The sequence below is a fragment of the Hippocampus bargibanti genome, linkage group LG17, assembly GCF_051943395.1.
Source record: "Hippocampus bargibanti isolate YZ-2025 linkage group LG17, ASM5194339v1, whole genome shotgun sequence".
Lineage (NCBI taxonomy): Eukaryota > Metazoa > Chordata > Actinopteri > Syngnathiformes > Syngnathidae > Hippocampus > Hippocampus bargibanti.
This window is the reverse complement of record NC_142750.1, coordinates 3,772,630-3,785,681: the sequence shown is the minus strand read 5'-3', so window position 1 is coordinate 3,785,681 and position 13,052 is coordinate 3,772,630. Positions and strand designations below refer to the sequence as shown.

Genomic DNA, 13,052 nt, shown 5'->3' with positions numbered 1-13,052 from the left:
ATTAGTTTGTGTCAATAAATACATTAAAAAAATCAATAAAACATTCATACTGGCATTTTGAGTAGAAGTCCTTCGACGCGCACCCGCGGAAGGAAAGTCAAGTTCGCCAGCTCGCCTGGGTTGGAGACGGCATCTGGGTGTCCATCCGACTGGATTCCACCTTACGATTGTTTCACGCTCACACATTCCAACACCTCCAGGATGTGGACATTGAGCCTTATGTTAGCAAAATGCTCGGTACGCCCGCCGCTCGCCTCCGGAATTTTCTTCCCTTGATTATAAACGACGTACAGTGATACCTTGGCTTATGCACTTAATTGGTTCTCAGATAGAGTGTGTAAGGCGAAAAGTGTGTATCCCAAAAATTAATTTCCCATAGGAAACCATTAAAATGAGAATAATCCGTTCTCAGGTCCCCATAAAACATAATATTCTACTTTCTAAGCCTTAAAACTACATACAATATACCTTATTTATGTATAATAAATGTGCTATGGTATTATAATTAAAGAAATGAACTGTACTGTGTAATAAAGTCATTTTATTTACCTTTGTAATGGTTGTTGATGGCTTGATGGAATGGAGTGGCCGGTTTCATCAGCATTAGAAACTTGATGAGGAACGTAGCCTTCTTCTTTCACCATCTTGAGGAATGATCCCTTGTAGGTGCTTTCTCTGCGATAATTTTATCTAATTCCTCATCAATTGTGTTTTGTTTAGCTGGGTTGATAGCTTTTTGCATCAAGTGTACAGATGGCTTGTGCGGGTTATTTGTGAAGCCTGATTGATGAGATATTTTAACCTTGCAGTCTTCACTCTGCCTTTGAACTATCAAAGTTGAAACTCTCTCACTGTCGTCTGCCTGTCTCTTTAATGTTTAAACTACCCCCTCCCTCACTGCTGCGTTCTTGACCAATCACGTGGCTTTAACCGAAGACTAGGGGTGGGAAATAGAGGACAAAAAAAATGTCGGGTGCCATTTTGTTGTTAGAAGAACTCATTGAGGCAGCACATTGTACGAATAAAGTTTGTATGCCAAGGTAAATTTTTCATAAATGTAACGTTCGTAAACCGAAAAGTTCGTAAGCCAAGGGGTTCGTAAACCGAGGTATCACTGTACCGTTAACAAATGACCTTTGCTTCGCAGGCACGGGGAAGTTGGGTTTCTCATTTGTGAGAATCACCGCTTTGGTGGTGTCCTGCGGCAGACTCTGGGTCGGGACCGGAAACGGCGTCATCATTTCCATCCCGCTTTCCGAAGGTAACGAATCGCAGTCCCGCAAAAACAAAACTATTAGCGATCTATCTATCTAGCTGGCTCTCAGCTATCTATCTATCTAGCTAGCTGTTGGCTGGCTAGCTATTAGTTGTTTAGCTGGCTAGCTATTAGCTATCTATCTGGCTAGCTATTAGCTGGCTACCTGGCTAGATATTAGCTATCTGGCTATCTATTAGCTGTCTAGCTAGCTAGCTATTTGATTCAGGAAATACATTAGCTATCTAGCTATCTATTAGCGAGCTGGCTAGCTATTCGCTATCTATCTGGCTAGCTATTAGCTGGCTATCTGGCTAGATATTAGCTAGCTGGCTATCTGGCTAGATATTAGCTATCTGGCTATCTATTAGCTGTCTAGCTAGCTAGCTATTTGAGTCAGGAAATACATTAGCTATCTATTAGCGAGCTGGCTAGCTCTTTGCTATCTATCTGGCTAGCTATTAGCTGGCTATCTGGCTAGATATTAGCTATCTGGCTAGCTATTAACTGTCTAGCTAGCTAGCTATTTGAGTCAAGAAACACATAAGCTATCTAGCTATCTATTAGCGAGCTGGCTAGCTATTAGCTATCTATCTATTTGAGTTATTCCGGGTTGAGTTAACGTTGGCACGTGTGGCTGCCTCTGCTCATCCACAGAAAAAAAAAACTTCATCCTGTGACATTAAAGGGACCTTGATAGTTTTGAAAGGCGCTTATAAAATGAAATGGATTATTATTATTATTATTAATAAAAACACGTGTATTTTTCACGCAGACGAAACGACACATCTTGCATAACGTCTCACCCGTGTCTCCACATGCGATTCGTTCATTTGCGCCGTCTCGTTTATTTTCTGGCCTTTCAAAATAAATCGTGCGACGCGCTAAGCATACATCCTATCACCGGCCGGGCTGCTTGAAATGCAACAATTGTTGCTCCCGAGGCTCCTTGAATACGATGACTGGGTTACCATGGAAACACCGTGCGTTCAACCATCCAATTCAGAATCCGTTCGGCGTTTGTCTCAAAAATAAAACAACATCATCAAAATTTCAGTGTGCAAACGGAAGAAAGGCGTTTATCCGGCTGTCTTGAGCTTTTCTGATTCAACATTAATGTCATGCATATTAGCATATTTGACAATAAAGCTGACTTTGCACCACTTGATGTGAAGTTTCTTTTACTCTCCAAGCTGATTCCTCCTACGCGCCGTCCAAAGCGAGCTCACTAATAAGTACTTTAACAAGTTTTCACTTGTTTTTTTTTTTTTTCTTCAGCCAACAAGACATCAGCGCCGGTGCCAAATTGGCCCGGCGGCGCCGTGCGGATTTACAGTGACGACAGCGCAGAAGGCGCATTGCCATCCAGCTTCGTACCGTACTGCTCTATGGCGCACGCCCAGCTTTGCTTCCATGGCCATCGAGATGCTGTCAAGTTTTTTGTCACCGTGCCAGGTAAGCGTCAACTCTTGAGAAGGCTGCAAAATGAAAAAAAAATAAAAAAAAAAAAAATGCATATTTCGGAATGTGCTTCTCTCTGTTTGCATTTTAAACGCCCTACTAGGCTATCTGGCTATCTATTACCTATTTATTAGCTATCCATTAGCTAGCTAGCTAGTTTTCTATTTTTATGAGTTATTCCGGGTTGAATGAAAGCTGGTGCATGTGGCTGCCGCTGCTCACCCACAGAAAAACTGTCACTGTAAGGTGACCTTGAGAGTTTTGAAAGGCACTTAGAAATGAAATGTATTATTATTATTATGGTTATGATTATGATAATGATGATTATTATTATTATTATTATTAATAGATTTCATTCATAAGCGCCTTTCAAAACTCTCAAGGACACTTTACAGTCACAGGATATTTTTATTGTTGTTGTTGTTGTTATTGTCATTGTTATTGTTGACGTTATTGTCGTTGTTGTCTTTGTTGTCGTTGATGTCGTTATTGTTGTTATCATTATCGCCCATTACTATTATTATTATTATTATTTTATCAAAAAATTAATATAAAAAAGTAATATTGCTATTGATATTAATATTGGTATTGGTACTATTACTATTACTATTACTATTATTATGATTATGATGATTATTATGATTATTATGATTATTATTTGTATTATTATTTGTATTATTATTATTATTATTATTATTATTATTATTATTATTAACCTCTCCGGTGACCCCACCCGCCATTTTCCCCATTTAATGTGCATTTGACCTTTCTTATAATATTTTCTTCTCGACAGGTCAAGCGATGCCGCCACCCGGAAGTGCTGATTCGGGCTCCGACGACCCCCCGTCGGAATCCTCGGATACGGCGGCCTCAGAGCCCAAAACGTTCCTGGTCATGAGTGGGGGCGAAGGCTACATTGACTTCAGAATGGGTAAGTACAATCACGACGACAGGTGTTTTTACAATGGGACAATATGTGCATTTCAAATGTCATAACTCTTTTTTTGGGGTTCAAAAGTAGTTTGAAAATAACTTTTATGATTAAAAAAATCTATATATATACTATATGTAGAAAAAAAATACGTATCTATATATGTATATATATTTTATATATGTATGTGTATATATACAGTAAAGTCTCGTTATATCGATATTCAAGGGAGTCCGAAAAAATATCGATATAACCGGGACTATCGATATATCCGACCCTGTTTGCATGTAATTTTCCCCGTGCGTGCATAGAAATAGTATCGATATAACCAGGACTATCGATATATCCGATATCGATATAACGACACTTTACTGTATATGTATATATACAGTGATACCTCGGCTTACGAACGCGATAGCTAACTTTCCGCCTTACATCTTAACATTTTTGGGAATTCCAAAAGGGGGAATTTCCCGTGATATTTTGTATAATTAGCACTTAAAGGACAACCGACACCTGCGGACAAGTTGCGTCCATAATTTGTAAAATCACTTTAAATGACAATGCATTTGTTTGGTCCGAAAATTTCGTGTTGATGGTGAAATTAGAAGGAAAACACATAAATAACGCTATGGTGAATCGTTGTGTGTCGCACCAAGACTACTATTTGATACTAGTTGACACAAATTCCCAGCAGACAAATCAGCCCATTTCCGGCGTAGCTTGTGCGCCATCTTGTGCATTTTCTGGGACGCTACATTGGAGTCCAGGCGGCTCGAATTGATACGGAAAGACTTTTTTAATCGCTTGCAAACATTTATGCTTTGCTCTTCAGAACTATTTGAATCATATTCAGAACTGGATGAGTAACAAGAAAGCATCTTCTCCGAATCTGAACTCTCTGAAGCCATTGTTTTGATTCTGGAGCAAGGCAGTGTGTGACGTCACGAACAAGGGGGGGCGGGACTTTCTGAATATCTTCAGCTCCAAACTCATTTTGTGGCAGTTTTGGGACACTTTAAGTCATTTTTTATTGGTGTTTTGCATTTGACTGAAGATATCACATATCAGTTTTGGATATTTTAGATGCTATAAAACGTTTTTATGATGTCAGTTCGGAAACAAAAAAATGGTGTTGGTTGTACTTTAAATGTGAAGCTTCGGAGCGGAATGAGGACACAGCCAACTTGGAACCAGTCACAAGAAGGAGTCATGCTCAGGAACAAAACTCCTTTCGACTAAAAAAAACATAAGACACTGTGTTCATTTTGAACATTGTTCTTAACATCCCAAAAATGGGTCGGGACCACCTCTGCATGAAAGAATCCCTCCCCATCCCATGATCTGTTCGGATCTCCACTTCTGACCTCATCGGCCATCTTGACACCTCAGGTGACGAGAGCGCAGAGCTAGACGGCACATCCGAGCCGACGTCGGGCCAACGGTCGGCGCCGACCAAGGCTGAACGGAGTCACCTCATCGTCTGGCAGGTGGCCACGTCTCTTGATTGAGCCGACGTTCGACGTCCTCGGCCTTCAGCCGCCATGCGCGACTTTGACTTTTAGGAATTTTTTTATCAGTATTTTTTTGTCCAGTTAATTTTCAGTAGGAACGTAAGCTAAGCTAAGTGCTTAGTTCGGCTCAAGTGTGGACTTTGTTTCTCGTTCGAGGACATTTCTACAGAAACGGGAAGAAAAGGGAGAAAGAAGGAACTTTTTAAAGTTTATCTGACCTATTATTTCAGAAGATACATGTGTTAACGTGTACAACACGTCATTTTGGACATTTGTATACCACAGGTCTCCGTGTAAGAGCTCAGGTGTGTGTGTGAGTGTGTGTGTGTGTGTGTGTGTGTGTGTGTGTGTGTGTGTGTGTGTGTGTGTGTGTGTGTGTGTGTGTGTGTGTGTGTGAGTGTTTATCTGCGTTTACAATTCTCTTGTCAAACAGTCCACTGCCACAAGTGTTTTTTGGCTCAGGGGTTCTCAAACTGTGACCCGTGACGTTTCGCTCATCATCCGAAGAGCTTCGTCAGCGGACTAAAGTAGTGCTGGTAACTGCCCCATTACCTCTGGTATCACCTAATCAGCATGACTACGCCTACATGGTAATGACCTAAGACGTCTGATGTAGTGCAGGGGTAATCAGTGCCAGGCATACGCCCTGCGACGTTTCACTCCTCATCCTAAGAGCTTCGTCAGCAGACTAAAGTAGTGCTGGTAACTGCCCCATTAGCTCTGGTATCACCTCATCAGCATGGTAACGACCTAAGAAGTCTGCTGTAAGCACGGTTTAAAATTAAATCACAAACCACCATGCCGATTTAGTGCAGGGGTAATCAGAGCCAGGCATAAACATTCGAGATAATCAGACAGAACGAAAGAAGTAATCAGATTAGCTAAAGGGAGTAGTCTACTGCAGGGACCTATCAGAGCAGAGGTCGGCACTGTCGCCTCTGTCCATTAGGGATATACAGTATATAGGGCCAGAGTTACCAGCACGACTTTAGTTCGCTGACGAAGCTCTTCGGATGAGGAGCGAAACATGCGACACCTTCAAAGAAGTACAGATGATGGCTGAAGAAACCTTTTCATTGTTTGAAAATATTAAAACAAATGCAGAAAGTGGTATTGAAGCTAAATTTGCTAAATTTGGACATGTTTTGGTTGAAACATGAAAAAAAAAATCTAATTCCATTTCAGGGTTTTTTGTCATAGAATGTTTAATTGGCATTCTGATGATCATGTGATGGTCCTTTTGGGCAGAGACTTTGTGAACCCCTGAGCTTCACCTTTTTATCCGTCACGATGCACTTAGTATCCCACCGGATTATATATACAGGTACCGTATTTTCCGGATGTATAAGGCGCACCAGAGTATAAGGCGCACCCCTAATGAATGGTGTATTTTTAACCTTTTTCCATATATAAGGCGCACCTTCAATGAATGTTTTTTTTTTTTCTCTAAATGTCAAAGTCAGCCTTATTGTTGCGAGACCAGTTGTGCGAGACTCAATACAACTTTACATATAAGGCACACCTGAGTATAATAATATAATAATAATAATAATAATAATAATAGAAACACCTTTCAAAACTCTCAAGGTCACTTTACAGTCACAGGATTGGTTTTTCTGTGGGTGAGCAGCGGCAGCCACATGCGCCAGCGTTCACTCAACCCGGTAGGAACTGAAATAGATAGAAAGAGAGCTAGCTAGCTAACAGATAACTAAGAGATAATAATAATAATAATAATAATAATAATAATAATAATAATAATAATAGATTACATATTAAGCGTCTTTCAAAGCTCTCAAGGACACTTTACAGTCACAGACAAGCATAGGTACTATAATAATAGTAATAATAATAATAATAATAATAATAATAATAATACATTTCATTTATAAGCGCCTTTCAAAACTTTTCAAGGACACTTTACAGTCACAGACAACTAGCTAGATAGCCATATAGCTAATAAATAGCTCGCTAGCTAGCCAGATAGCTAATAGATAGCAAATAGATAGCAAAAGGATAGCAAATAAATAGAACAACAGGGAGTAAGTAAAGAAGATGAATAGTTTCCTTTGGATTGAGTATGAGTACTTTAGCTAGCACAAAATATCAGGCACTTGGTCATCTTTTGAAGAAAATCAAGGCTTTTGGGTGCGCCTTATACGCCGGAAAATACGGTTTTACAGATTTTTGGTAACAGATTATAGCTAGGTGAAAATTGGCTTATATTTACCATTTGTTATCTTACCAAATTTGACTACAGAGAAAAAAAATGTCATTATAAACTACAATTGATGATATTAGAAGTTTGAAGAGCAGCAGTTGTGCTATAATTGATGGACAAAACTTGATTATTATTTTTTTTTAAACCGAAGACAACTATGTGGGGCTGTTTTAGTGAGTCCGCTTTTATTGCTAAATCTCAGTATTTGAATTTGTATGAGAACAAAAGTGCGGCCATATTGGTGCTTCCCGTTTCTGATTTCATGGGCACTTTATTTGTGATAGACTTTGAACAAACAAAAATGCTCCGCGTGCCAATAATCTATTGGCAATGTGTCATCCCGATAACCAAATGATGAGCGAAATAATTTTTAATCATGTTGAGACATTCTTGAATATCTTATGAATACGACACTTTGGCCATTTGTATTATTTTTATCATTTTATTGGCATCGTCTTGTGGCAATGCACGTCACTAAAAGAGACGATCCTTTTCTGCATCGTCTCTTTCTCTAGAGGAATTTGTTTAATATCCATCTTTGAAAATTTGAAGAATGTGACTCTAAAATACTTACAGGAATTGTTTCAATGTCTGAAAAGGTCGAGTGTGGTCTCCCGTCCTTCTGCCGACATTCGAGACGTTATCTAGCGTTGTTACCATTCCGATATTTATTTGCATTGTAAAGGAGCCTACGTTGGTTCAGAATGTAACTTTTTTTTTTAATCAAAACTGTCCATTTTGAAAAATGCTGAGTTTACATAATTGTTCATTTTAAAGAAGTCATTGATTACTTTCCTCACGAGCCACAAGATCACATTTTGCCAACAGTAACAAAGAGTTTCGACATCAATGTACTAAGCTATGCATGTTTTTTTTAAAGACAATGCAATGTTATTGGCTGTTTAGTGCCACCATTTTGGGTAGGGAGGGATGTGTTTGTCTGTGTGTATGCGTGAGAGAGGAGTTTGGTTTCCCGTCTATGCGTGTGTGGTTTAGTATAGTATTTGTGTGCATTTCCATCTTGAAAAAAAAAAACTCTGGACGCCATAACATTTCTCCTGGTCAGTGTTTGCGAAGTGTACATCATAGCCTTATTTTTAACAATCCATTAAAGTCAATTTCACTCAATTGTCACTTCTATTTGTGGATCCCGATTCAATTAATGATGGGAATTCCGGCTCTCTAAAAAGAGCTGGTTCTTTTGGCTAGGCTCACTGAAAAAAAGAGCCGGTTCTTTTGACTCCAAATGGCTCTTCATTTTTGTTTTGTGTTTTCAATTTAAATTAATTTACTACCAAAAATAATGTAAAATTATTACCTAGCTAGGTATTTAATAACAATAATAATAATAATAATAATAATAATAATAATACATTTAATTTATAAGCGCCTTTCAAAACTCTCAAGGTCACTTTACAGTCACAGGATAAGTTTTTCTGCGGGTGAACAGCGGCAGCCGCAACCCGGACTAACTCAAATAAATAAAAAGCTAGCTAGCTAGTAGATAGCTAATAGATAACCAGCTAGCTAGCTCATAGATAGCTAATAAATAACCAGCTAGCTAGCTAATATATAGCTCGTCAGCTAACCAGCTAGCTAGCTAATATATAGCTCGCCAGCTAACCAGCTAGCTAGCTAATATATAGCTAGCCAGCTGGGTAGATAGCCAACAGATAGCTACTAGATAGCCAGCCAACCAGCTAATTTATGTAGTCCTAAAACGCAATATTCTATGCCTCCTGTAATTCGAGTGACGATGACAAAAAAAAACCTGGCACTGAAGTGGACGCATTTTTACACATCGTCTGGCAGTGAATGAGTTTAATATTTGGAATGGAATTTACCCTTCAAATGTAAAAGATATGAGTGTTTGTGCAGTATATTCTTGCGACGATAGGGGGCAGTGTGGCTCAGGCTTCTGTTGAATGCAACGTCACTAAATGAGGAGAAAAAAAATCCATGAAATTACATCACCGAGTTAAAGCCATCTTCCGCCTCCTCACTTTTCCTCCAGCCCCTCTTCACCATGCGTGGGTAGATACACACGCACGCACACACACACGCACACACTTAGGCGTCTGACGTCACACCGTGTGATGTCGCCCATAACGAGAGATTCTGAGAGCACAACATGCCGCGGTTGGAGCGCTTTCCAACTGACACGCTACAAATAAAGGACAATGAGGACAGATTCCAACTTCCTGTGCCAAATCTGCTCCCTGTGGGGATCGCTGGCAAAAAAAAAAACAAAAAAAACTTTACGATCAAACTGACGTCGACGAGCGGAAATACAGCAGCATGTGCAGGTTGCGCCATTATATAACATCCGAGGCAGCCGTCTGTCCTTCATAAGTTATTGTTTTTTGACGCATTCATCACTATGTGTTCCCCTTTTTGTCAGCCATTATTTCTTTGTCCCATCCGCGAGGCGTCACGTGTTTGTGTGCATAACAACGCCCTTCATGGGGTTTCATAAAACCGGAACTAGAAAAAAACAACAACAACATTGCCGTTTTATAATATCGCTATGCCAAATTGTGCAAACACCTTTTAGGCTTGTTTGTGCTTATTTGCTTTGTTGGTGGCGAATGCTGAGCGCACATTCAAAAGAGAGAGGGAGAAAAACATTAGGGGCAGACAGAGTGTGTAAGGCAAAAAGTGTGTATCACAAAAATTAATTTCCCATAGGAAAGCATTAAAACGAGTATAATCCGTTCCTAGGTCCCCATAAAATATAATTTTCTACCAAATAAGCCTTAAAACCACACAAAATATACCTTATTTTATGTATAATAAATGTGCTATGGTATTATAATTAAAGAAACTATACTAAACTGAAACTGTACTATATAATAATGTGGTTTTATTTACCTTTGTGATGGTCGAAGATAGCTAGCTAGATAGCCAGATATATATATATATATATATATATATATATATATATATATATATATATATATATATATATATATATATATATTTGGTGCGCCTTCTACACCGGCAAATACGATCATTGCGCAGGCATGACGAGTAGAAAAGTGGAATGATTTGGCCGAGCGCTTGCCTATATATAAATCTTCTTCTTCTTTTTAATTATTGTAATTGATTTTGCCATATGAGGCATCGAGTGCGTTCCTCTTTGCCCTTTGCGTGCTCGTTTGTGTGAATGTGTCTATTATGAGATGTGCGAGGAAGCGTCACTGCTGTCTTGGGTGACATCACTGGCCAGGAGCGCATCGCATGACAGGCGGCAAGGCTACGATTAGCTGAGCGGCGCAGTGTAACGATACCCACGCACCTCAACGCACTCCTTTATTTATCCCGTCACTAGCTACCCCGCCGGGGGGTCTCGCTACTCTTTCGCTGATGACGTAGGCCCCTCTGCCGTTATTGCTTTTCCTTTTTTTTTAATCCCCCTTTCAGAGTGGATGGACAGCTGGATGAGCTTTTTCACGTTTATGATTCATACGGCTGCCAGCGGTTTTTCTCTCTGAAGGGACATTTTTGGCTTTCAGTCACTCCGGCGGCGGTTTTATATAATCTCCCATGTAAATAGGAGGGCTAAATCGATTAACTCGGGATATTTTTATCCCACATTGCCACACAGGACTGTCTACATCAGTGGTCTCAAACTCGCGGCCCGCGGGCCAAATGCGGCCCCCGAAAGAATATTTTGCGGCCCACCTTGATATGAAAAATTAATGTTAGTGCGGCCTACATGATTGATATTAATGAAACTTGTGTGTGGAGCTGAACAAGTAGGCAAGATAAGCAATGTTTAGGACAGTTAATGTTCAATATTTTCTTTATGTTAAGAAAGTTAAAGAACTGTGAATACAGATACAGTAAAGTCTCGTTATATCGATATCGGATATATCGATAGTCCCGGTTATATCGATACTATTTCTATGCACGCATGGAGAAAATTACATGCAAACAGGGTCGGATATATCGATAGTCCCGGTTATATCGATATTTTTTCGGACTCCCTTGAATATCGATATAACGAGACTTTACTGTATTTGAAACTTTATTAAAATAATTAGTTTTCCTGTGTTTTTTTCAGTCGTCTGTAACTGCCTTATGATCATTAAATTATTTTATTTATTTATTACTGGTTCATTAATTTTGTTTGGCAGAATATATATATATATATATATATATATATATATATATATATATATATATATATATATATATATATATATATATATTGGGTGGAGCCAGCTATATCGCTATATAACTAATAGCTAGCTAGCTAGATAGCCAGCCAGGGAGCTAAACAGCAAATAGAAAGCAAATAGCATGAAATCAGCATTCAGTGTGAATATTTCTTGATTTATTTATCTTGCTATCCAGCTATCTATCTCGCGAGCTGTCTATTTGCTATCTTTGCTATCTATTTTGGCTGGTTATTTAGCTGGCTATGTATTAGCTAGCTAGCTAACTTTCTATCGATTTGAGTTATTCCAGGTTGAGTGAACGCTGGCGCATGTGCTGCCACTGCACCCACACAAAAAAAAAAACAATACTGTGACTGTAAAGTAACCTTGAGAGTTTTGAAAGGCGCTTATAAATGAAATGAAAATGGTCATAAATTTAACGTCCGTAAACCGAAAGGTTCGTAAACCGAGGTATCACTGTACGTCACATGTATGTTTCTGCTGCGTAGCCGCATGAGAAATGAAATGTGAAAAGAACCTCCGATAATCGCCACCCTGAGTCGTAGCCGCTAGATGGCTCATTAAAATGCAAATGTGTTCCTTTATAAGAGCAGCTAATTTAGCGTCTGTCCTTGAGCGCGGCCTACGGGTTGAATTTGTATTCACGGCGGGTGACTTTATTTTTATTTTTTTCTTGCGCAACGTCGTCTCTTTTGCGGACTGCGCTTGACGGACAAAACATTAGATACACATGCAACATAAAACTCACTGTCATGCTAGATATCTATTAGCTATCTGGCTGGCTAGCTAGCTATATATTAGGTATCTAGCTGGCAGGCTATCTTGCTAGGTATCTGTTGGGTATCGATTGGCTAGAAAGCTAGTTTTCTATCTATTTGAGTGACTTCCGGGTTGAGTGAACGCTGGCGCGTGTGGCTGCCGCTGCTCACCCAGAGAAAAAACATATCCTGTGACTGTAAACTGACCTTGAGAGTTTTGAAGGGCGCTTAGAAATTAAATGTATTGTTATTAGTATTATTATTATTATCATTTGCTATCTATTAGCTCTGGCTGGCTAGCTAGCTATCTGGCTGGCTAGCCAACTATCCGGCTGGCTAGCTAGCTATCTAGCTAGTTATCTATTCACTAGTTGGCTAGCTATCTAGCTAGGTATCTGTTGGCTATCGGTTGGCTAGCTAGCTAGCTAACTTTCTATCTATTTGAATTACATCCGGGTTGAGTGAACGCCGGCGCGTGTGGCTGCCGCTGCTCACCCGCAGAAAAACGTATCCTGTGACTGTAAAGTGAATCTTGAGAGTTTTGAAAGGTGCTTATAAATGAAATGGATTATTATTATTATTATAAACATCAAACAAAGAGAACTACTGATTGTGTATTCCAAACAACTGCAGAGCTTGGTACAAAAGATGAAAAAAATCAACAGGCTAACTATTAGCATTAGCGTCATGTTGGTATTTTTGTCAGGTCGTCATTGGCAGAGGCTGAA

General features: G+C 39.4%; 1 protein-coding gene across 5 annotated transcripts in view; it reads left to right on the top strand.

The window, feature by feature from the left end:
• Positions 1–13,052, top strand: part of spag9a (sperm associated antigen 9a) — an 89,455-nt gene that overhangs the window by 22,120 nt on the left and 54,283 nt on the right. For 2 of the 5 annotated variants that reach the window (XM_089018491.1, XM_089018489.1), the window contains 5 exons: positions 66–237; positions 1,148–1,261; positions 2,534–2,710; positions 3,510–3,647; positions 5,040–8,522. In XM_089018491.1, the coding sequence (XP_088874617.1) occupies positions 66–237; positions 1,148–1,261; positions 2,534–2,710; positions 3,510–3,647; positions 5,040–5,158 (720 nt within the window). In that variant the 3' untranslated portion in view covers positions 5,159–8,522. Of the gene's footprint in view, positions 1–65; positions 238–1,147; positions 1,262–2,533; positions 2,711–3,509; positions 3,648–4,482; positions 8,523–13,052 lie in introns of those variants that run through there. The other 3 variants (XR_016118031.1, XM_089018488.1, XM_089018490.1) reach the window with 2 other exon arrangements.